This window comes from Python bivittatus, unplaced genomic scaffold (assembly GCF_059951505.1).
Source record: "Python bivittatus isolate LINGU-HERP-01145 unplaced genomic scaffold, Pbiv_v1 ctg000200_np1212, whole genome shotgun sequence".
NCBI classification, from domain to species: Eukaryota; Metazoa; Chordata; class Lepidosauria; order Squamata; family Pythonidae; genus Python; species Python bivittatus.
Window position 1 is genome coordinate 1215965 of NW_028277040.1, and position 26741 is coordinate 1242705.

The following is a 26741-nucleotide window of genomic DNA, read 5'->3' on the forward strand; positions in this document are numbered from 1 at the left end:
GGTACAATTCAATTAGCATACATAATGCTCCCACCTCCTGTTTTCCCAACTACCCTGTAAGTTGGGCTGGGCTGAGTGCAACTGGCCCAAAGTCACCCAGTTGGCTTTCACATCTAATAAGATACCTACCGCTCTGCAACTGCAGATAAAGGTGGAAGTCATATTGCCAGGTTTCTTTTTTAAATGCCCAGAAACTTCCTAAGACCATAAGCAGTCTGTACTCACAGTGGTCAACCAGCTGCACAAGGAAGCCCTCTACTCGACCTTCAGGTGGCCTTCAGAGGCAGTCCCACGGCCATCAAGGCTAACAGACTGATCGATTGAGCAGGGTGCATTGCCGCAAAACCACGGCAGAATTCATGCTGGGATTTCAGACTGCCTCAAACAAAGGTATGGTAAGGAATAATTATTATCTATGTGCTTATTTAAATCTACACTCACTGTTAAACCATAATGCTGCTGGAAGGAACACTTTACGATGCACAGAAACTGCAACTGTAACAAAATACACGCATTTCCAGACATCGACAAACGTTACTGGAGATTATAGTATCCTTTGTCTCCCAAAACTCTCTCTTCAGATTTTTTTCTTAAGTCATCGTTTGGAGGAAAAAAATCTTGTTAGCTTAACACTTAGAAACCACTTCTGCAATATTCAGCTTTACGACAATTAACGAAAGTATTCGGAAAAGCTCCACACGGGGCTGGCTTAGCACCACAAACGAACGGAAGCAAATTCCGTTCTTTCTGCATACGCGCTCACTTCATTTCCACGATCAAAAGAACGAAGACCAAAGATCTTCCTTCTCAATAAACCCGCACACCAGCAAGCGGGAAAAGCCCTCTGAGCTCCTATCTGGCCGCCCCGATCAGCGAATGGAACAATCAACCAGAGGCGCAAAACGTCGGCGTCATCGCAGACGCATGCGCACACATGCAAAGTTTTCCCGGGCTCGGGAACGTTCCCTTCGTCGGGTTTCCCGCGCGGATGCCGAAGGCGGGGAAAAGGTCTTCTTGCAAACGCTCCGCTTTAAGCGCCTCATACAGCTGGTTTATACGTGGCCCTGGCCCTTTCTTCTCTCTGTTAACTAAGCGGGGATTAGAATTGCCATAAGGATGAAATCACTGTTTTTTCATATATGTTGTTTACAGGGGCCAATTAAAAAAAAAGCTTCAAGCGGGGCGGGGCTAGGAAACCGAGCAACCAAATCTCTGCGAGTATTAATCCGTCCTCTCTACGGTTCCACGCGTGCGCCCTCTTCGACTGACATGCGCGTCTTGCGGAGGTTGGAAAGCGCAGAATTTGAACCAGCTCTTCGGGGCTGAATGAGTTTGTCCTCCGGCCTATAGCTGGGCGGGAAGGGAGAATTATGAGACCTGCTAAACTCCGGAGCCGTTCCGGTAATGAGCCCGCCGACCATATGGCGCAGAAGCAGCATCCGCACTCCGGACCCCAGTGGAAAGAGACGCGACTGGCTTTGAGGCGGTTGGCGGAGAGCCTGAGCTGCTCCCTTTGGTAACCGTTTATTCCTGAGCAAGAGGAGGGCGGAAGGGATGGTAGAGGGGCTTTGGATGGGGAAAAGGATTTGGAAATGCGGTCCTATGAAGTAAAAATGGTTATTTGGCATATACAAACGGTTCGGTCAACGGGCGCTTCTTTCAGAAGTGTTGCACGTTTGAAATTAATGACTAAGCAACGAGGCTTAACCACAGTTTATGGAGTAAATTGCTATGATTGGGTTTCACACATCATCTAAGGCAGGGCGAGCAGGTCACAACTGCAAACATCCAGACGATATCAAGCAAAGAAGTACAGAAAGCTTCATCTCTTTGCTGCTATTCAGTGGTCGTCCGGATGTTTGCAGCCCAGAACTGGTTGCCCTAACTAACCTGTGCCAACAGACCATATTGTTTAGCGAGTTGTGTAAAGCCTGTCAATAGTACCAAGCTAGGGGGATTCATGATTTGAGGCAGCACCCACTCCAGCCTTTTCCCACTCCATATAAAATATTCAGCAAGTGGTATTTTTAACAGAATCAAGTGGCACAGACAGTATCTAGCCATTAGCAAGGGATTTTTTTTTTTTTTGGTGCCTTCAAGTCAGTGTTGACTCCTGGCGCCTGCCTGGACAAGTCCCTGCAGTTTTTTTGGCAAGGTTATTTTGACCTGTTTCCTGCTTCCAGAGCTGAGAGAGAGGGACTGGCCCAAGGCCACCCAGCCAGCTTTCATGCCTGAAAGCTCATGGCCTTCTGGTTTTTAGCCTGGTGCCTTAACCACTACACCAAACTAGTTCTCAGCAAGGGATGTACTGCAAGCAAAATTCTTTTAGTTTTTCTTTTTAAGATTTGGTTCTCCTTGAAATGGGACCTTTATTATTTTGGGTGGGGTTACTTTAATTGAGTGCTCTTCCACGTGTCAGGGAATTCCCTAAAATATAGACATTTTCAGTTTAGCATGCTAGGTTTTTTATGTGCTGGGGATGACTTTCTTTGGAAGAATGTTCAGTGATGCAACTCCCTGACTTACAGACTTCTCAGATAGCAGTTGATTGCTCTGTTGGCACTGGTCAGCCTTCCTCAATGTAATATCCATCAAATGAATTAGGAATTGCAGCCTTAACATCTAGACAGTGCCAGGTTGTAAAGGCTGATCCAGGCAAGGAAGGTTGCTCTAGGGTGTACTGTATGTATGTCATTGTGTTTGGGTCTGATGTTTCAATGGCAAAATCACTGCAATATTGCAGAATGAATAAAGTATGTTTCAACATAGTGCACATCCTGTACATTCGTTACAGAAGCAGGTTTACAAAAACAGTCTGTAGCTTCCTATCAGCACATTAGAAGGCTCTTTCAGATTTATATGGAGGTTTTCAGCACAGTTGAATTATACTAAAGAACTTACCATGAGAAATATTCTGAACAATGCTGTAATGAATTGATTGTGAGAGAGCATGTAAAAGACGCTCTAATTTCTGGGTCTTTAATATGGATTTTGTGGACCCCTCTGGTCCTACAGGGCTCTGTGCCTCACCTGATTTTATTTTTCAAATTCTTTTAATTAAATAATAATTAAGAAGATAATATGCTGCAAAGTACCAACCTGATGCATAAACTTCATTTTCAGCAGTGCTTCTACATTCTGTATATTCCCTGGAGACATTTTGAAAAAGTAAAAATAACAAGGTGCTACTTTATTAAAAGAGGGCTGGGGGTGATTTGCCCATCTGCTCAATAGTGGTGGGGGATTAGAGGGAATGTAATTTAGCTGCTTTGCTGCTACCACATGGGTATTTTGTGACTGGCTGTAGCCATTGGGTGAGTGGGCCCATAACATGGTTTCAAAATTCCAGATGTGCTCCCAACCTAAAAAGACTAAGATTCCTGGTAGTTAATAGCTAATGAGTTTGAGGTGTCTTGACACAACCAAACAAAGCTTCCTTTAATTATTGTAAACCCACTTGCTTCTGCCTTAGAGGGAAGTTTAAACAGTCCTCCAGATTCTTAAAGCACACCCATGGGATTTACAGCCCATCATTGACACCACATTGCCAGCCATGTTTTGTTATATGGGAGGTGGAATTCTTTGCATGGAAAGCTCCCAACGAGCAGCTGCCTGGAGTGACATTATTTTAGTAGAAAGAAAGAACAACACCATTTTTTCTTAATATACAGTTTGTTTTTCTTTATGTAGAAGAAAACTGTGTGTTACTGTAGCTTGTTTATCTTGATATTATTTATCTTGAGGATGCATTGGAAATGCATTGTTTCAAATATTTAGGACAAATAACTCAATTCTATTTAATCTATTCTCTTTTTGACAGCAGTAACATTCTGAAGAAACCTGTGAACCTAGGAAGTTGTGAACATGTCTTCTGTCTGTGAGTCATGACATAATGAGCTGTTATGAATCTTCTCCCAAACTTGCCTATTTTCATCATGTTTTTAGACTGAAGTTTCTCTAAATATGCTGTGTTGTTGTTTTTAATTTGTGACTGCAGGGTATGTTTTTATCTCCTTGTGTAACTGTACCTGTCCCTCTCAGCAAAACACTGATTTGCTATGGTGCTTTTTTTTTCTTTTTGCCATTGTAGATGAAATAAGGATTAAATTATTTAAGTATCTGCTAGGCTTGATATACTTATGTTGCATTTAAATGCCTCCAATCTCACACACACACACACACCTACCTGTCCTCTGGAATTGTCACCCTATCACCACAATATTCATGAAGCACTCAGAACCTATATATACAAACTACAAATAGCCCTCACTTACTGACTACCTCATTCAGCGACCATTCAAAGTTATGACAGTGCTAAAAAAAAAAACCTTTACAACCAATGTCCACATTTATGACCTTGGCATCATCCCTCAGTCACATGATTGCCATTAGAGTCAATATATGTTGTCCTGCTCTTGACCTGTTGCTTTCCTTTTTTTTTTCCCCTTGCAGAGCAGAGAGATTGGAGAGGAGGGGATTACAAGAGACTAAAGAGGTACACAATGGGGAATACACTTCAAAAGGAATGTGGTGTTGCCAGCAGCCCCGAGCACGCTTGGGGCTGGGAGCCACAAGCTCACCACACAAACAGCCCAGTGTATTCGCCATTGTGTGCCTGCTTACTCTCTTGTAATCTCTTCTTCTCCAATCTCTCCGCTCTACAGGAGGGGGGGAGGAAGGAAAAAAAAGCAATTTCTGTAGGCAATCTCCTGTGCCTGACCTGTTGTTTCCCCCACATTGCTTTCAATGTGTATCCCCCATTGTGTGCCTTACTCTCTTGAAATCTCTTCCTCTCCAATGAATGTAAATATAAACATTAATTCCCTTCTTGCTAATTATCCCAGCACTGGGCAGAGGAGTGGTTAGGAGGCAAACAAAAGCTGAAGGAGTGAAACTGGTTAGTCTTGTCAGTTTTGAGCTGGAAAGCACAGTCGCAGTTGAGTGATTTCCCACTTAGTGACCGCTTTGCTTAGCGATGGAGTTGCTAAAGGTCACTAAATAAGGACTACCTGTATATACAAAATGGCCATTGTCTGTAACTGTTTTAGGACTATTTCTATCTGTCTTTAGAAATAGTACTTCACATTGCATATGATAATGGTTCCACTACATATGAAAGTTTCATCTGGACTGGATTTCCCAGAATAAAATCAGACTCAAATGCAATTACCCATTGGGTTGAAACAGTTTGTACTTTCTTTTAGTTTTATCTTGAATTATTCTGTAAACCTTTTCATGTAATATTTGTAATTTCTATTTTTTTCTCTCCTTCTCTCCTCCTTTTCCTTTTAAAATAGGTAAATAAATGTTTTTTTTAAAAAAATCTGGACAATTCTAGAGAAGACTGTAAAGAGTTTGTCCTCTAGCATCTTGAAAACAATGTGGCAGCAAGTCATGCTTGCCAGCAATCAGCATGTCAGTTTAATCTTAGTTGGCTCTTCAATTGGTTAACTTCATTAATAGATTGTAGGAATTTTGTAGGTATAATATATCTTGTTTTCAGGAAAATATTTGACAAAGTATTGCATGATATGCTGATTAGTAAGCTAGTTAAGCAAGGGCTGATTGGCTTGCAAATTACACTGGAAGAGTGCTCATAATTAGTTCCTCATCAAGTTAGAAATAAATATCGAGGGTGCCTCAAGTTTCAGTTCTGGGCCATCTACTTGTAAGGGTGATAACTCTTCAATATCTTTATTAATGACTTGGAGAGTTGGAAGGAATGTTTATAAGATTTGCAGGTTACACAAAATTGGGTGAGATAGCTAATACTCTAGAAGATAAATAAAATTCAAAATGATCTTGATAGGGTAGAAAAATGAGTTGAAAACAAAAGGATAAAATTTAAAAGACAAATGGAGACATTCACTTAAGAAGCAAGCATCAAATGCACACGTATAGCATGGGGGATACCTGGCTTAGTAATGATAATACTTGATTTATTGCTTAGCTATTTATGGTCCTAGACCAAAATTAATACTCAGCTGAATGTGAGCCAGGAATCTATTGTGGCTACAAAAATGACATATGCAATTCAACAACAAAAAGTGTCCAAATTACAGGAAGGAAATGTTGCTTGAGTCAGATCTCACCTTGGTGGTATATCTGGTTCTGGGCACCATGCTAAGTGAGATTCAGATTAACTGGAACAAGCTCAGAGAAGCTCGTTGAGGATGATGAGGAGAGTAGAAATTAAGTCCTATGAAGAGAGATTGAAGAAGGTATCTATGTTTAGCTTTGAGAAACGACAACTAAGAAGTATGTGATAGCATTCTTCAAATACCTAAAAGGATGTCACACAAGGCGTCACATGTTCTCTCTCTTTACATAGTGCAGGAACTGGAATAATGGACTTATATTATAGGAAGTCAGATTCTAATCAATGCAGAAAAAGCTTTCTAACAGAATGAACTGTATGACAGTGGAACTAATTAAGCAGAGAGGAGGTGAGCTCCTCCATATTGGATATGTTCAATTAGAGCTAAACAGCCACTGTCTGAGATACTTGAATTTGGATTCTTGCACTGAAAAAGACAATTATAAAATTGCCCTTTCTACCACTATGATTCTAATTATTGGGAATAATTCTGAAAAGCCTTAGCTAAGGATATTCTGTAGGCACAATGAGAAAATGGAACAATTTGTCTTAATGCAGACATGGCTTTTCCCTAAGTAGAGAGTCGCTTTTCTAGAATCTATCTTTACGCTTACGTTTCTTTTATCCTACACTGTAGAACCTTACAAAGTCTTGTTTATTGTTCTCATTTGAAGAGTTAACCAGAGCTCATTAGGTAGGATGGGGATTAAAAATCTATTTTGCTGATTTTATACCTCAAAACGTTTTTGGCCTAATTATGCAAACATTAAGCATTTCAACACCTCACTGATAACTTATATCTGATAACTTATTTTTCTCTTGATTTTGGTCAGATTTAAAATGTGCTTAATTCTTGGTTAGATCATGACCAGTTTTCAGCACAGTTACTGAACCAGTGTCTCTAACAGAAAACAAAAGCTTGCTTTTTATTTGAAGCAGATTTGGTTTTTAAAATTCATTTATAACCTGTTTACCTTGCTAAAACTTATTATTAAAAACAAAACCTATAGTAATATTCAAAGCAACTTTATACTTTGTTTTCATACCAGTGAATGCTGAGAGGTTGTATAAGTTGAATATATTTTAACCATTGTTAAATACTGAGTGAAATGAAATGAACCCACAATTTCCTAATATATTGCAACCTGTCAGCAGCTATGTTGACATAGATTGTTTGTAATAATATGAAGTATCAGAAATAGAGCTTCAGAGAACCTTGACTGATTTGTTTTGACTACAGTGAGTTTCCTGTTTGATCCAGGGATTGTAATTATCACCAACTATGGTTTAAATAAACAAGTTAGCTTCAGAAGCAAGTATGAAGCCAGCTTGTTTGAAATATTTGGTTATGGATAGCCTCAGTTAATTGTGCCTGGTGACTCCAGAAAGTTAAAATATATGATCTGCACAAAAGGAGAGAACATGCAAAAGTTAAAACTACGGTCTTTCTGTCTAATTTCTTCTTACTTGTGCATTTTGCTCTAAATTACGGTTTGGTGTGATGTGCGAACATAGCTAGTATATCAGACTATTAACCTATATAAGCTATCAGTGAAGACTTCTGCATTTTAAGTGAATTGTAAATGATTGTCTTGTTCTTATGTAATCTTAATTTCTAAGGTAAAGACTTCCTTGACCACTTGTTAGAAATTGTTGCTTGTCCCTGTGAAAATTTCATGTTTACATTTTTCAGAACTTGTGTAGACAACTGTATTGGCACAGCTTGCCCAATATGTGAGGTGCCAGCCATGAAACAAGATATGAAAATAAACAGGAAGCTAGATAACATCATCAAACTCTACAGCAAACTGCAAACTCTGCAGGACAAGGACTTCTCAGGTGAGTGAAATAATGCTTTTTTGAAACCTGGAATGCTGTAGTTTGAAAGAACAAAAACATCTTATTGTGAAAGACAATTTAGTGCAATGTTTGGGGATTTACAGCAGAATCCAAATGTATTTTTCTCTTTTCCAAAATCCAGCGAGATGTTCAGTAAAATAAAAGGGAAAGTCTAATGCTATAATTCACCAGGATCTGCCAAATTTAGATAGAAGTGTTGCATTGTATAAATGACTGCCAATGCATAAATATTTAGGTTCTTGGATTCTTATGCTGAAGGTTCTAAGGTTAGCTTGCCCGTTATGTATATTAACCTCCACAAGTTGATCATCTGTCTTGGGATCAATTAACTTTCACGTTCTTTATGATGTAAGATGTGTTTCTACATAATTTTTACATTGCAAACTTTTTTCCAAGGTAACTGAACGTATTGCATATTTGTATGTGATGTTTTCTATTAATAGTCATTATTCATGAGTAATTCTATTGTATCTGGAGACTTAGAAAACTTCTTGCAGAATCTCTTGCAGATCAATTATCCTTTTCCTGTATTAGTTGCACTCTTTCTAAAAATGTTCAGTTGAATATATAAAAAAGAGAAAAAAACTAAAAAGAAAAAAGAGAAAAAACACATTGCATACAAGAAATCATTCAGCCTGGTTTTAAATAAATCATTACAGCTTGGCCATAGAAAATAATATTGATATTGTTTCCATTATATTGAATGTAGGTAGTATAATATAATGTAATGCTAGCTCATAAACAGAAAAAGTACACATATTTTAAATTTAGGGTCACAATGTTTTTTTTCAACATTGAAGCATGATTTTTTTTTGCTGTCCCCAATACTTGATATTCCACAATTCTTTATACAGCATTGGTCGCACTTTTGGTTGATCTCTGGCGGGAGTGGGATGGGGGTAGTGCATCCATCCTTGCTCTTCTTGACTTCTCAGCAGCTTTCGATACCATTGACCATGGTATCCTTTTGGGTTGGCTTGGGGAATTGGGGGTAGGTGGCACAGTTTTGTGCTGGTTCACCTCCTTCCTCCAAGGCTGGTCCTAGTAGGTGTTGATAGGGAGTGAGAGGTCCAGCGGCCCCTCCTTTGTGGGGTGCTTCAGGGTTCAATGCTCTCTCCACTCCTTTTTAACATCTACATGAAACCGCTGGGTGAGATCATCCGCCACCATGGGATGAGGTATCATCAATATGCAGATGATGCCCAATTATACATCTCCATCCTGGGTGATTTGAGGGATGCTCTGACCACCCTTTCGTGGTGCTTGGAGGCTATGGAGTATGGGGATGGAGAACAACAGGCTTCAGCTGAACCCTGGTAAGATGGAGTGGCTGTGGGTTGGGGGCTCTTCTGTATCTAGGAGTGTTTGGTTCTGGATGGGGTGGCACTGCCCCAGACAGACCCAGTGCGGAATCTGGGGTTCCTCCAGGACTCACAACTCCTGCAAGGAGCAGGTGACAGTCGTGGCCAGGAGGGCCTTTGCTCAGTTTTTTGTTGCGCACCAGTTACGGCCTTTCTTGGATTGGGAAGCTCTCCAGTCAGTCACTCATGCCCTAGTCATCTCCGATATAGACTATTGTAGTGTGCTCTACATGGGGCTACCCTTGAAGAGTATCTGGAAGTTACAGGTAGCTCAAAATGCAGCCACACAGGCAATTTTGGGTGCCCCAAGGATGGCACTTGTAATACCATTGGGTGCCAGTTTCCTTCTGGGTCCAATTCAAGGTGTTGGTTATCACCTTTAAAGCCCTACATGTCATGGGACCAGGTTACCTGAGGGACTGTCTCATCCCCTTTACATCAACCTGTCCCACCCCTCAGGCAAAGAAGGTATGTCATGGACCCTGTCTATGAAAGAATGTTGACCGGCAGGGCCCAGGAGGAGAGCCTTCTCTGCTGTTGCCCCTGCTCTATGGAACACTCTCTCCTCCAGAGGTGAGGCGGGTCCCCACTCTCCTGACCTTCCAGAAACCTGGCTCTGTCAACTCGCATGGGGAATCAGGAGGGGTAACCAAACCTGTGGGTGGCTGGCACCCTGAAGACACTCCCGTTGGTTAATAATCTTTATTTACCATCAGTGCCTTGTAAGATATTATTTATTTATGAGCATTGTTTTATTATATTTTAATTAGTATTTATTCTTATTTTATTGTAAACCACCCAGAGTCACTCTTTGAGCGAGATGGGCAGTGACTAAATTTGAAATATAAATAAATAAATAAATAAATAAATAAGATTTTTAAAAATTGTATTCCATATGTTTGGAACAGAATTCCAAAGTACAGTACATTCAATGTAATATTGCATTAATAGTATTACAGAAATTAAATCAAAAGGGGGCAATAACATGATAAGTCCTTATCATATGAGCAAATATGCAAGTAGTAGACTTAGGCATAATAAATTCAATAGCTATCCTTTTTAAAGCATTCTCTGGGGAATCCAGTATACATGGAAAATAATCTTTCCTTGAATTAATTTCATTTTAAAACCATAAGAAATATGCTTAATATTCTTTAAGACTATTTATTCTTAATATTCTTAATATTCTTTATTATTTAAAGAATATATATTCTTAATATTTAATATTTATTCTTAATATTCTTAAATATTTATTCTTAATATTAATATTTAATATTTATTCTTAATATTATTAATATTCTTTAAGCTATTTATTGATTAATATGGGACAGCCCATCTGTGTATTCTAGTGTTCTTGCAAGGAATAATATCTGTTTAGTAATAGTAGTAATTGCTTTTTAAAATAACAATTAAAAATATTGTAGATTTAGAATAATCTGAAGGACTTTTAATACTGCTACTAGTAATTTAGATCAAATTGTGAAATCAAGAAATTTATCTGACTATTGCAGAATCAAAATGCAGGACACAAGTGCAAAATAATCAAGGCTTCGCTGCAGTGTTTATTAGGCAGTATGTACTGGAGGGGGACCCCATCAAAGATTAGTGGGAGACACTCCCCTGTAGGCAAAATGGATGCCCTGATATTTATACAGTTCTACAAGAAGGGGAAGGGAAAAAGAACGCATGCGCGTACATATTCATATGATGATGCAGGCATAACACCTAAATGAGCAATACTTGTCAAGTTACCTTCTGCCCCTCTGTTATCTGCTATCTTCAAGGACAACTGCTATCTACCAGGAAGAAGAAGAAAATTAGTTCAAGGTGCCAAATGCCAGGAAGAAGGCATCCTCCCTTAAGTTGCTATGGGGATGTTTGTGATAAGGAGTTTACAATCCGCTTAGTTCACACCAGCTTCAAAGGTGCTGCACGTTCCTTTATGTTTCAGTTTTATTAAGGTGACCCCATTCATCTGAGGCCTCTAAAAACTTGCCTCTTTCACCCAAAAACTTGCTTCTTTCACCCAAAGGTATATTTTCCTCATACTATACTGCTCTTTCGTGCTTTTAGGCAAACCAAAATCCTCTTGAAATAACTCTTGAGGTTTTTAAAGCATGAATGGCAATAAGGTGATCTAAAGTAGATACTTATATGAAGTATGCCCCAACTTGTCTGTTACTTTTACTTTCTGTATTCAAACTGGGATTATCCCACAGTGTAAGTTTGTTGGGTTAATAAGGCTCAAACTTCCAAACATGCCTCAGACTTTATTATAAGAAATGCAATATATCTGTTGCTAAAAATGGAGCCAACCCCTGCCATGACATCAAGTGTAAATTTTCTTATGCTGACTATAGTGATTTTTACTTGGTCAGTTGTGGTTGATAAAGAAATTGAAGTTGAACTATATGCCTGATGTTAAAGCTGAAAGTCAGGAAAGTTAAAATATTATAATTGTAATTTAGATAAAGAAAATCTAGGGATTTCTCCTTCCTGCAGAATTTTTTTTAATATGGTAAATCCTCAACTTAACAGACTAATGGGGGAAGGAAGGGAGATGTTTGTTAAAACATAATGCCTATTATATCTGAATGGGATTTTTATGCCAGCACATTTTATGCATTCATAAAATGGAAATGGGATTTATACATGTATAGAAGCATACATTATATGGGCAGATTTTTCTGTTGCATACAAAGTCCATTAAACTGACATGTGTAACACTGAGAGTTATATCTTATCTATCTACTTGAAATGTTGAAGGTAGTAACAAGAATATATCTAAGTAGACATATCCATCTTGAAATCTTACTAATTTTAATCTATCCCCATAAAATCAGTGAGATTTCTAATTACCTGTTCGTATCAGTTTTCCTCTGGGATAAAAAAAATTGCTATGTATATAGCCATAGGTTTTCTTGGAATAACTATTCCCAATATTTAAAACAATTTTAAAGATGTTAAAAGAATTAAAACAATTAATTGGCAACAATTAAAATCCCAGTTATTGCAAATTTCATAGAGATTATAGAGCCAGAGGATGCATATGGGACTTAATCCAGTTAATTTAACCTAATATATTACCAAACTACTGCACAATATCAGTGTTTTTTGTATTAAAAATAAAATGTGATATATCAGTACAGGTAGTCCCTGGGTTAAGAACACCTGGATTACAGGTGACCCATAGTTATGAACAGAGCGTATTGTAGCAAAATTTGAGTTAAATGCATTCAAGTTAAATACACAATGGTTCAAATTAATTACACAATTCTACTTATACAGTGGTACCTTGCATTACGAACGCCTCTGCTTATGAATTTTTTGTGTTACGACCAGCTCCAGCCCCAAAAATTTACCTCGTGTTGCGAACCACCTCGAGTTACGAACCGGATCCACGGCCATTTTTCCTCCCGTGACACGTGGTCCGCGGCCATTTTCCGCCCCTGACACGTGGTCTGCGGCCATTTTTCCGCCCCTGACACGTGGTCCGCGGCCATTTTTTCGCCCCTGACACGTGGTCCGCGCCCATTTTCCGCCCCTGACATGTGGTCCGCACCCATTTTTCCGCCCCTGACACGTGGTCCGCGCCCATTTTTCCACCCCTGACTCTCCCTCCAAGCAATAGCCGCCTCCCTGTCCTCCACGCCAGAACGGATTAACGGTAATTACATTGAACCTTATGGGAAAATTTGCCTCGTGTTGCGACCAATTCAAGTTGCAACCAGAGTCACGGAACGGATTAAATTCGTAACTCGAGGTACCACTGTAATTGTATAATACTGTTCCAGCATATATACAAGTTCAACTTAAGGACAGGCCTTGGGAATGAAACCTGTTCTTAAACTGGGGCCTACCTATATATAATAAAATTTATATTCAACTTCAGCCACAGTTCTATCCCACATGTCCCTCTTTTGTCTAATCATACTTCACAATTCCAATACCAGGCTAAAAATAAGAGGAGATGAGAAATGCCTTTCACATGTTCTGTGAAGTAGAGTACCATATATTGATCCAATTGATCAATCCATATTGAAGGAGAACTTTTTTCAGAAATTTTTACTACATTATATGAAAGGCCTTTTCTGTGTGACATGAATCCACTTCTGCTGAAATTTGACTTTACTGAATGTACAGGTGGTCCCCGCTTAACCACCACTTGTTCAGCAACCGTTCGAACTTACAACGGCACTGAATGAGTGGTATGTATGACCAGTCCTTGTATTTACAACAGTCACAGCATCTCCATGGTTACATAATCACGATCCAAGAGCTTGGCGAGTGGCTCGCAATTACAGTGTAACAGCATCCTGTGGTCATATGATCGCTATTTGCGACCTTCACTTCCAGCTTCAGATGAGCAAAGTCAATGGGGAAGCTGGCAGGAGGTTGCAAATGGCAACCACCCGGCATCATGCTTAACAACAGTGTGGGATTCACTTAATGATGGCAACAGGAAGCACCAGAACTGCCATTGGTAACTGGCGCAGTCACTTTATAACTGCGTTGCTTAGCAACAGAAATTCTGGTCCCAAGTACCATCGTTACATGAGGACTATTTGTATATCCAGAATATCAAGAACAAAAATTAATATTATTAGACACTTAACAACTGATTTTAAAACCAAATAGTGCAGGGTGACAATGTACTCTATATGCCAGAGTCATTCTCTAAATTTTTGTGTCAGCATTTAGCAAGGAATTTGGACTTTCACTAATCCAGTTGGTAGAGTCTTTATCAGACTTCAGAATCATAGGTATGTAGGTCTTGAAGTGGGGAAAAGCTTTTTTTAATTCAGCATTATAAATCTTTAGTAATATTAGGTAAAACCCAGTGTACATCATCTCCCACTTTGTAGGATAACCATCCAGACCAGGAGCTTTTTCCTATTTTCTTGGATTTATTGGTATCTTATTTCTTGGAAAGGACATAAAGGAGCAGTTAATTAGGCAGGTTGACAGACCTATATTATGAAAAAATGCATTCATTTCTATATTACATCTAACTCAGTATTCATTATAGAGTTAAGAGTAAAAATAGGCTGTTGATTTATTCAGACTCATTGTGCATTTTATCCTGGGTGTCTTTAATAATCAAAATTGTTGCAGTTGTTGCAGCTGAGAGGCTAATAATCTTTGCTTTATATCATTCAGTGAATAGTCTGTTTCAAAAGGGAATTAAATTCCTGTTTTTAGTACTCATAAAAACTTTGTATAAATCTGATGTAGGTCATTTCTCATACATGCTTCAAAGTGCCTTAGATTTTTTTCCAAATATATTTATATTCTGCCTTTCATTCAGGAGCTCTTGGTTCACTTTTTGGGCTTTCTTTTTCCATGAAGCAAAAGCAATTTTGTGTGTGTGTGCGCGCGTGCACACACCTTAAAGGCATCCCAAACACCAGTACATTGCAAAAGTCTATCATTGTTCAAATTTGTGTTGCATCTGCTTCATTAAAATAAAGATTTAATTAAATATCATCTAGAAAAAATGGAACATTTGTTGTAATTTGTTATAGTAACTGAAAGTCATGGCATGGTCTGACATAGGTATAACACCAATATCACATTTATTAATTCATTCAACTAAAGATCAGAATACCAAAAATAATCTAATTGAGAACTACCAAATGAAGGTAATGATTAAAAACAAAAATCACCCAAGTATTACCAGTCCTTTTAAAATAATTAATCCAAACTGTCAGTTTCTTCCAAGAAGAAATATAAAATTTCAGTTTTCTGTCTAGCAAGGCAGATAGGTCTAACCACTTTCAGTGAGGGACCAAGATGGGAGTGGTGCATTCCTCCTGGCCTGCCTTATTTCTTGGTGATCAACACCATTGATCATGGTATCCTTCTGGACCAGTTCAAGGGTTGGGAGTGGGATGCATGTTTGCAATAGTTCTCCTTCCTCCAAGGTTGGTTCCAGCTGATGTTGATGGGTTATATGCATGCATGCATGCATGTCTGTCTGTCTGTCTATCCTCATTCATTGTATGTATACTTAACTTTTCAAGTGAACCTTATTACTTGTATATATTTATTCTTTATTTATGAGAATTAGAATTACTTTATTCATTCTGATCTCAAGGCAGCATAGATACCATTCCCTCCTCCTATTTTTCCCCACAACAAGAGCCCTGTTAGGTAGTTGGGGTAAGATATGAGGGACTGGCCCAAAGTCACCAGGGAGCTTCCATAGCTGAGGGTGGAGTAGAACCTGGTCTTCCTGCTCCTTCTAAAGGTTATAATTAGTGCAATTAAGGAGAGTAATTAGGAATAATCTACTTATTGTGTGACATAATAGATGTTGCATGCTAAGGATGAAGAGCATTGATTTATAGGAGTGTTTTCAGGGTGAAATTCGCAAGTTTATTCTGGTTCTATGTATTTTAAAATGCACTTGTCTGACAGGTAATTTTTTTAAAAAAAATATTTGAAACAAAAATATGTTTTCAAAAAAGTTATCTACAAGTGGACAGATAATTACTGAAAATATTCAGTTAATGCTCAATATAACATTAATAGAAGATACCAAACACACTGAGTTGATTTCATAATATAAGAAAGAAGTATACATTTTTTAGCTTAATGCCAAAATTTCCACTATATTATTATTTATAAATGTTCAAAAAACAAAATTATTTACCCATATAAATAATATGGGTAAATAATTAATTTCTGACCTCCCCCTTCTTTATACTTCTTTATGCTGACTTCCCCCTTCTTTATACTCCAACCAATTTGAAGTATATTGGCCTGCTTTAGAATCCAAGTATTTATCTTGCTGCATAATATATAGTATATATGGAAGCCATTCTTGCTTAAATTTAGTTGAACTTATATGTGTGTGTGTGTGTGTACATACATACATACATACATATGCTCACACATACACATAGTGTTAGTTTTGCTATTGCTGCATGTTTTCCATGTTTAAGTTCCCCATCAGATATCGTCAGTACTATGTCTTTTTCAGTGTGGCTCAAAGCTTGTCCTCACAGCCATAAGCATGTATTTTAATAAATTATGTCATTTTTTGTTGATGTGTTCTAGAACTATATCTAGTAAAAAAAAATGTGGTTTCATTTTGAATTTGATCCCTAAAAGTTTTTGAATGTGTTGTGTATATGTTGTGTATATCTTTCCAATACTTCTGAGGTTTTTTACATGTTCACTGTCTGACAGCTTTTCCTTCATTCTAATGAAGCACTTAAATATTTTTAGTTACCTAAATTGGTAGATAAAAAGATGGCTTGTTAGTGCTCTCTGCACTATTATAAGTGCATTCTAATCCAAGTGGACAGGACTACAATATATAAATGGTCCTAATTTTCTTGCTTGGTTGAGATGCAGTTTTAATGCTTTTCTGTTTCATATTATTTGATAAGGTTTTCATAAAGGCTCAAAACAGGTGTTTAACTAGCTGGAGATTTCTCCTAATCTTTATTTAAGATTTATTTATTTATCAGTGTTTTAGCTATAAACATTTGTAGCTCTCATTTTTCTGCTTTGAAGTATTTTAAAATTCAAGAATTATATTAAATTCCAGTGCGAGGTGACTTAGTTGTGTTACTTTTCAGTCTGGGCAAAAGTTATTTTTTAAAATTACATTATTGAAAGGTTTATTAAATCTAGTAATACAGAATTTTTGGTAGATGGGTTTTATTACTTAACAACTGTAAATAAATCCTTTCCTGTGTTAATGTTATTATGACTGTATCCAGTTATTCAGGTCTTTTAACTACTGAAGACTAGGAAATTGATATTAAATTTAGTAAACCTCATTTTTGAAGAGTTGATTTTCATGTGATAAACATACTGTTTTGTGTTGAGGTTAAGACCAGACTAAACATTATGGAAATAGGTATGCGTTCAAATATATTGTCTGTACCATTTGTATCTAGAACGGAGTGGTTAATGTAGTTTCTGGAGCCAAAGGTACATTAGGTGATATTGTTTTCTCTCGCTGCTTTTAACCATCTTCCAGCTTATGGCACTTAGTGCCATATAATCAGAGCTATAAGGTGAAGAGTGTATGTCTGGAGAGGACAGAGAACATGGGGTTGAGTGATGAGATGCTTGGAAGAACAGAATGTGGGGCAGTTGGTGAAGATCAAGTTTGAAATAGAGTACAGGCACTCATTTTCTGTTAATTAGCCTGTCATCCTGGACCTTGGACTTTTGTTTTAAGTCTGCCATAAAAAGCTGGAAGTAGTCTGCTTGGTCAGCTTATTCAATCCAGCATGTATTCCAGAAAGGCTTAATCCAAAGATATCGAGAAATAAATATCCTGTATTCTTGTCTGCTTCTGAACAGCCAGCTCCAAATGGCTCTCTCCTGAGACAGATCAAAACTGTATTTTTTAGGTGTAGTACTTTATGGAGCTAAATGTGCATCATCAACACACAGATACAAACAATTTTGGCCTTCTCAGTCTTGAAAGCTTCTTCCCATTCTCATTGTGCAGCAGGTTGATAACTGTAAGTATAATTTGTCATTTCAGGCATTAAATATGAATCCATTAGCACAAATCTTGTCCTTTAAAAAAAACATTTTTTTTTTTGCCCTCGACAAATGATAGTTTTCATCTGGCCATTGCAACAAATTGCAGCTCAGTTTCTTTAGCCAAAGATTGATATGGTGCCTGAATAAAACCATGCAGAATTTGTTTAATATACACATCTTTCACTAATGGCTAAAATATTAATGTACAGGCTCTCTGCAAATGTGTGGTTTTGATGAAGAATAAAAAATATTTGCTTACAAATGCAGGCAATTAAAAACAAAGTTGACAGCAATCCCCTTCCTGTTTTCTGCATATGAATATTTATATCCAGGTAAATATTTTGCAATTAATTTTGATGAGGGTAAATAGAGAATAAGAGGAGTAAATATAATGTGTAGAGTGCTTGTTTCTAAGCTTGCTGGCAATCAGACTTCGCAGATGCTGTTGTTAGGCTGGAAGATATTATTTAAACTTTTCCTAGTGATGGAACAGTGTCTTATTTTTGTTTCCGTTTTGTTCTATCCATGGCTTCTAGCCAGTTCTTTAATAGGTGAGACTAAATGTACCAATGAAAAGTTTCTACATTAATTGGTCATCATTGCCTTAGGCTATGTTAATAACTTATCAGTGCAACTTCTTTTATCAACAAATATGAGATTTGCATTAAATTGAATATATTAAATTTTATATAGGATGTTATGAAAGTTACAACTTGATGCCCTATGTTCTGTTAATTTACTCTGCAAATTTAGATTGCATATGCTGCCCTTGAGACACAAATCACAGAGATTTTCAGCCATAAAAATAAAATACCTACAATAGAAAATTAAAATAAGAGTCGTTGAGCACGAATCCATTAAGAGGAGCCAAGGGCCATTGTAGTTTGATTACAGTGATTTTAATCTTTCTTTTAAATGGAATGTTTTATACGTTTTATTCCTCTGGTTACATTAAATTGTTAATAAAATATCCTAAAAATATATAACTGGGATTTTAATGCAGTGTGATGTAAGTAATGTTAAATTCAGTTAGTCTCAATGGATTCCAATTTTTGAAATATTGCATATTTTAACTTGCATGCCCATGTCCCAGTATGTTAAGTAGCTAAAATTTTCCATAATATATAATGTCCTTGTCTTTCACTTTTTAAAACGTTTTGTATTAGGCAAGATACTTACATAGTGTTTGAGCTTCTACAGTTGTTTGTAGTAATGGATGTACAGTGATGCTTAAAAGTTTGTGAACCCTTTTGAATTTTCAATATTTCTGCATAAATATGACCTAAAACATAATCTGTTTTCCACGCAAGTTCTAAAACTAAATAGAGAGAACATGTATCATGAATATTCAGAGGTGACATTGAGACAGATATGCATGGTACTATAGATATTAATGGGGTTGTTGCATCCATGGAAAAGCTTATAATGCTGGGCAAGTTGAGTGAAGGGAGAAGAAGAGTGACAGCATATGAGATGCATAGAGTACTGGAAGCTACAGAATGTCGCTGGAAGAATTGCATAATGTGGTAGGTTACAACTCAATGGAATGTAATATAACACATTCTAGATATGGATGCTGAAATGCTGAATATATGCACCTACAGTTAGAGCAGTGATCTGTGCAGCTCACCAGACTGGCTGTGGCTGTCCAGGAGTATCAAGAGATATTTTCCCTAGACCTGTCTGGATAGCTCATATCTTCTGTAAGTAAAGAATGTGCTGTACCATTAAACAACAACTTTATCCTCCTTCCTTTGTTCTTTGTTTGGAGGCAAATCTTAGTTTAATGTAATGGCAACATATATTTTGCTGCAAATCTGAAAATAGTTATCTAGGTAAGAGGAGGAACAACAGGACATACTGTACTGTGAGTAACCACAATACCCATCTCTGTGGTGCTGAATTGTGATACGACCTTGCATGGAAACTAGCTCTATATGTATGGATATGTGAAAGTATTCTGATTCTTTGCAGAAATTTTGGTCATATATCATACCCAAACATGATAAGGAACTGTGGAGAAATTGGAAGGAAATGTTTACCTAGAGAAAACTAGCATGCCAGAGATTGTTGGGAGATGGAAAAGCATTTCATTACAACTGCAGCCTGAAGTGAGACAGTGCAGATACAGATAATCCCACCAGAAAATTGTTATGGCTCACGTATAACCATTAATGTTTTTTCCTCCCTTCCTTCTGTTTCCTTGTTAGGTCCTGCAGATAACCTGTCTGCTTTGGGAAAGAAAATTGGAGAGGCAGAAGCTAAAAAGAAACAAATAAAAATGAGGTTCAGTCCTCACAGTAGGAGGATGAGATTCACCCTGAAGACAAGCCCAAAGAAATTAGAGCAGGTGAAGAAACCAGTCAAGGACAGCTGGCCTTGTAACTTAACCTCCATCTATGACTTTGTTTCTTCACCTCCTCATCAGAAGCCTTTCAGAAAGGAAAAGACACCTTGGCAGGACTGTAAGAAGGAGCTAAGAAAAAAGACTTTAACAAACCTCAACAAACAGGGGGACATGCTCAGGGGCCAACAGGAAAACTCCGGTGGGAGGAATAAAGTGAGCCTAAATGAAAGCAAGGACCCAATCCTCAGCTCTGGCTCAAAAAATATCTCAGGGGTGAGGCTGATAACCAGGACAGAGCTTGCAGAGAATGCAAGTGAACTTGCTACAAGTGGTGGTGGACCTGTGAAACCTGAAGAGAAGAGCAGCAATTGTAACTTTTCTGCTACATCTAACGTTGGAGGAGATCTGACTTCTGAAGAGTGGCTTTCCTTAGCAAGGGAAACAGCTCAGTTGAAGTGTGGCAGGCAGCCTTCTGGATCTCCCATTTCTTTGCCTAAGCATCGCAGAAGGAAAGAGTTGACCAGCCACCAGAAGTCACAACTGCGAAAAGAGGCTCCATGGCAGTTGCCTGGGAATTCCCCTGTTGTGACCTCTCCTCTTGGGGACTGTGCAGTTTCTTCCCCATCTCTGCCGTTGTTTGGAAGCTCATCACCCCTGAGAAACTCAGAAGACTTTCCATGTGCCAATGATCCAAAAGTTTCAGAAGTGCAACCCCTGTCCAGAAATTGTGCTGAAAGGGAGACCTTCCTCAAGAAATCCCCCAATATTTCAGCCAAGAGAAACCATAAAGGGGAGTCTTTACTCCATACTGCTTCCATTGAGGTAAGCAAACCTCTGCTCTTGAAACTTTTTAAATGTATAAAACAACTTATTTTTTTCTGTTTCTCTATTACAAAAGAGCAAGAAATATTTCTAAATCATTAACCCATGTGACAGTCTTATTTTCCAGAGATACTGGACTATAGTATATGCATGTGTACTTGCTTTCTATCTTTCTGTGTATATTAGAGTCATGCAAATTCTTTCAAAGAAATGCTTTTCAACATTGGGAGTGTATGTAAGGCTGTTTCAATTATTTGAAGAGAGATGCTTCATACTTGCTCCTGTGGGTTGCAAGAATATCTTCCAAAGGATTTGCATTGTGTGTGTGTGTGTGTGTGTGTGTGTAGCTCCCATTTGTATGACATCTATTGATGTCCTAATTAAAATGTTCACTTCCCACTGCTCTACAAAAGAATACTTTTTACCAGTTTCCTGAAGGGCAAAAGATTGGGGACCGATCTATCCTCAGGGAATAAATGATACCAAATGCTGCCACTGAGAAGGATATCCTTTGGCTCTCCCTGAGTGGAAACCCAGAGCATCTGCTCCTTGCTAACCTGCGTAGGCCAGGTAATTCTTTCTGGAGAAAATAGCCCCAAGGGTAACAGGGCTCAAGCCATATAGGAAACTGCCAAGCCCCTTGAATTAGGCCCAGAGGCCTCCTGACAACTAGTGAAGCTACTGCAAGATAGATGTTTTTCTCCTGAACCAGCTAGCTTCAGTCAACAACGGGATAGCTGCATTCTGGACCAGCTGCAGTTTCTGAGTCTTCAAGGGCTGCTCCCCCCCACCCCAAGTAAATTGCAGTAGCTTAGCAGATAACAAGAGCATGAGTCTGCGGTGTCAAATCACAGCAGCACTATAGAAATGAATATTATAGTTACTCATAGTTAAGCTGGCCAAAGCTTCTCCTGGCCTCGGCTTCTATCTGCTGTTCCATCGGAGATTGCAAGTCCAGAAGAACCCCAAATTGCACATCAGCTGCCTCAATTTGAAAAAAAAATAAAAATGGCAAATTTCCAAGGTTATCAAGGCTTACAAAATTTTGCAATATTGGCTGTCTTATGAGATTTCAGGCTGTTTGCAGGATGGGAATATAGACTCTCAAGTAACATTGCACAGTTTTGCTCAGGACCTGAAAATTTTGTTGATCCCTTAAGTATAGCTTACTGTACAGGTAGTCCCCAGTTTAAGAACGAGTTCCGTTTCCAAGGTCTGTCCTTAAGTCGAATTTGTATGTAAGCTGGAACAGTATTGTATAATACTGTATAAGTAGTATTGTGTAATTAATTTGAACCATTGTGTATTTAATTCAAATAATTGTCTATTTAACTCAAATTTTACTGCAATAGGCTCCATTCTTAACTATGGGTCGTCTGTAAACCAGGTGTTCTTAATCTGGGGACTACCTGTATGTGTATAATTGATTTTACTGGATTTTTGTGTAACCAAATGTTTTGTTTTAATTGGAAATAGAATCTATGCATTATTGCATATAAATTCCCTACCTGAAATAATTGATTTTTAATTATTTGTTGTGGGACAAAATTGTATGATGAAGGTGCATCTACTTAGTTGGAATTATTATTGTTTTGGTTCATTGAAATCATTATTCTGAAATCATTGAAATGCCACATTCAAATTATCCCTGGACTTTTTCCATAGAATTTTTTGTAAAGAAAGATGCTGAAGTATTGTAGATTATTCTGGAAAACAACTTGGTATAGCAGCTTTCTTTTAATGAAAATCTCTTTCCCTCAGATTTGCAGTATAGCTGTATATTTTGAAGAACAATATAATAATGGTGGGAGTGAACAATATGAGCAGTCGCATTATTTTTCCAATACTCTGCTTTTTGGAGGAAAATTCACATAAAGCTAGGTAATTAATTTGTTTTGCAAATACATTAGATAAGAAAAATGAAGTTGAAGTTCTAAGTAATGTATTCTTCCTGGTTCTTCCTGTATGACCCTAGATAAATATTCATGTTTCTGATCCATGAAAAAGGGTAGAAATCATTCTGTATACATTCTAACTAAATGGAAGGAGGCATGCATATTTTTCCCCTAAACCCAGGTTCAGTGTCATGGCTGAGTAGTTCTGTGTACTACTTTGTTTACTTTTTCTGGTTAAATATCAGTATTATTTGTTCCTTCTAGGATGTTGAAGGAACCCAAATAGTTCCATACCTTGCATAAGAGGAAAATGTTAACAGGCTGGCTTGGGACATACATATCTAAAACCATTTGAAATGATTTCCTTATTCTGGAAGTACTCTTTCAGCAGCAGCTGCCCATTGCTTACCTATTTGTTCCTGCCTCTACTTTCCTCCTCTTTTTCTGTTGTTCAGATGGGACAAGGACAAGCATCATATGTCCTTGTGCATTATTAGTATTCTCAGTAACAAGTGGCAGAGTGTTGTTTTTTTAGATTTTTTATCCCGTCTTTCTTATTTTTATAAATAACTGAAGATGGCGAACATACCTAATACAGTGGAACCTCGGTTTACGAACTTAATTCGTTCCGTGACTCTGGCCGCAACCCGAATTGGTCACAACCCGAAGCAAATTTCCCCATAAGGTTCAATGTAATTACCGTTAATCTGTTCTGGTGTGGAGGACAGGGAGGCGGCTATTGCTTGGAGGGAGAGTCCCCCTCCCTACGACCACGTGTCAGGGGCGGAAAATGGCCACGGACCACATGTCAGGGGCGGAAAAATGGCCACGGACCACGTGTCAGGGGCGGAAAAATGGCCGCGGACCACGTGTCATGGGAGGGAAAATGGCCGCGTATCCTGTTCGTACCCCGAGGCGGAGTTCGCAAACCGAAGCAAAATTTTGCGGCCGGAGCTGCTCATAACCTGAAAAGTTCGTTAATAGAAGCGTTCGTAACCCGAGGTTCCACTGTACTCCTTCCTCCTCCTATTTTCCCCACAACAAGAACCCTGTGAGGTGGGTTGGGCTGAGAGAGAGGGACTGGCCCAAAGTCACCCAGTGTTTCATGCCTAAGGCAGGACTAGAGCTTACCATCTCCTGGTTTCTAGCCTGGTGCCTTAACCACTAGATCAAACTGGTTCTCAGTTTAGTACTGTCCTGTTCATGTAAGAATAATGAGGAGAATGGAGTTGCCAAGGGAACTTAAGGAGGATGAGAATCAGAGGGAAATTTTAAAGATAGTGTTGTTCATTTCTAAGTCCTCTGTTAGCCTTCATTTCCCAAGGGATATGATGGATAGGCCTGGTGAGGAGCATCCATGAACAGTTGTGAGGGTTATGGACTCAGAATAGTCCATAAGAGTTAGGAGTGTACACTCACATTCGTGATCATCAAATCTTTGCTTTGGAGTATTGTGTGAATTGAATCATGAGGTTGTCAGAAAACGACAGACACGGGTTCGGTTGTCCAGTAGACAGAAGTTTTTATTGGGCACGTTTGCAAAGGTGGGTCCCTCCTGCAGCAATGGAGGAACCCCGAAGCAAGGTCTGACAGGTTTTTATACCCCCTATCTGTCCTCCCCCTCCTACGAGGGCTTGGCTCACAATCTCACCTTTTTTACCGCCCCGGAGCACCGCTAATTAACCGCAAAACCGCAGACATTCCACTTTCCGAATCCAATCAGCGCAATACACATTCCAATCCCCACTTGACCCGACAGCCGCCCCCTGCCGTTTCTCTTCACTCTGGAGCGAACGTGCCTCTTGCCTGCAGTCTTTCCTCCCTCCTGCCATCCCTCTCCACTCTGGTGCGAGTGTGCCTTCTGCCCATCCTCCCTCCTGCCACCCCCCCAAGGCTGCCCCATGGTGCACAGCGCTCTCCCCTAGCAAACATGGTTCGTTTGAGGCCCTCACTTCTCCCTGCCTTCTCACAAGGTGATTAGGTAATAAACCCTCACTAAATGAATGGCCAGGACATGGAGATTCATGTCCAGCAGCAATTGTAATTTACAGTGATATTAGACTATTTTTGTGCAAGAAAACACAAGATGATTTTATAAATGAACAAAACTTGCTATTTCAGTTTTGTTTTGAACAAGCAACTTGATTCTTTGGAATTCTAAGGCTGTTTCTCATGTGATTTTTAGAAGTGAAATTCAAGGAACGAATTCTCTCAAATTGTCCAGGTGTTTTCTGGGGATCAGCTGTGCAATGTGATGAAATTCCTTTCTCCTAGTGCTTTACAAAGATGGAGTGGGATGACCACAAATAAAGCTGTGGTTGCACCTCCTATAAATGCTTTTCTCACACATTTTCTGCACATACCACAAATTTGGGAAAGAAAAAGGTTGCTATTACCTACATGCAGTTGTTGCCAAACCAAGTAAAAAATTACAAGGTTGTTATATTAGGCACTTCACTGAGCCTAAATCAGTAAACTTAAGTGGCTGTGTCTGTACATACATATAGACCAGATGGGAGCAACATCTGGAAACGGACATGGTTACTTTAGCAATTTTTCAAAGATTTGCATAGCCTCAATCTTAACTGGCCAAAATGAGGCCAGCTAAATTGATAGTAGATTGCTGGATCCTGCCATTCAGGATGGGGGTACTTTAAGAAGGAAATTAGGACTTTTGTATGTTTGTTTTAGTTCCCACTGGATTAAATTTGTTGGAAATTAGTTAGGGCTGCCCTTAGTTTAAATATCTCTTGCCTGGAGGAAGTTTACATGTAGCAGGAATTGGTTCTTCCCTCTTCAGCCTTTTCTGGATTCGCTTGTTAGCCAGTCTTTGCTGATAAGGCTGATCAAGAACTCCTGCTAGCATGTCGCTGGTGGAATTGGCATGTAGTTTCCCTTCATACAGTGCAATTGTGATTTCATTTGTAGTCAGCTTTTACCATATGTGACTCCTAATTAATTCCTTAATTTTTTAAAGTAATCTTTTACTTGTGAAAATGGAAAACAAAAGGAAAATGCCCAAGACTACCTTTAAAGCATGATAAACTCTTTTATGAAGGATAATGATTTCTATCAACCTATATATGCCACCCCAGTCGCATGAGTAATCATGGACAGTATACAAACTAAAGGCTAAAAACAGCAAGTAGACAGCTACATAATGAAAACCAAAATGTATTGATGCATACATACAGCACTTTGGGGAAAGACACTGTCTTGAAAGGTCTGGAATTAGCTAGTAGGAAAAGTTTCCTGTTTCATCCTGTTCCCCACCCAGCCATATATCGTTCCGTTTCAACTGCACTGCTAAATAGCTGCAAATGTTTTCAGAATTTCTTATCCAATTAAGCTTGTCAGTGTAATAGAAAGTCTCATGGGAGGGTAAATGGAAATTACATTTAATTCTTCTGGGACTTCATTAATTATCAAATAAATCTATATTATTTTCATTAGTTTGTAGGGCTTAATACACCAAATGTAATAAAAATTAAATGAGTTGTACTTTTGGATTGTTAAAGAGAGACTGTTAAAGGCATTTAAAATTAAATATGTTGGCGTATCCTAGATCAATCTAAATCCGAATTACAGGGTGGTCTTTCCCATTTTACAACTTTGACACTCATATTAAATATCCTAAAAGCACATTGGCTCTGAAAAAGGATTCCAAAGTTCGATGAGTTTGCAGTTGAACTGCCTTAATAAATTGAAACAAATGTAGCCATTTGCGTAGTAAACTGGAATCCATGTTTTTTATTACTCATTAAAAGTAAAATGAAAGTAGTTTAAAAAAAGCCTTATGCTAGACAAAATCTCTAACTTTCCTTCCTGCGAACATGTCATGCACT

The 26741-nt window shown here is 38.4% G+C and overlaps 1 protein-coding gene across 1 annotated transcript in view; it reads left to right on the forward strand.

Moving 5' to 3' along the window:
* Positions 1-989: 989 nt before the first annotated feature.
* Positions 990-26741, forward strand: part of BARD1 (BRCA1 associated RING domain 1) — a 69319-nt gene continuing 43567 nt past the window's right edge. The window contains exons 1-4 of the mRNA XM_088135580.1: positions 990-1516; positions 3821-3877; positions 7791-7936; positions 20043-21001. Of these exons, the coding sequence (XP_087991706.1) occupies positions 1371-1516; positions 3821-3877; positions 7791-7936; positions 20043-21001 (1308 nt within the window). The 5' untranslated portion in view covers positions 990-1370. The remainder of the gene's footprint in view (positions 1517-3820; positions 3878-7790; positions 7937-20042; positions 21002-26741) is intronic.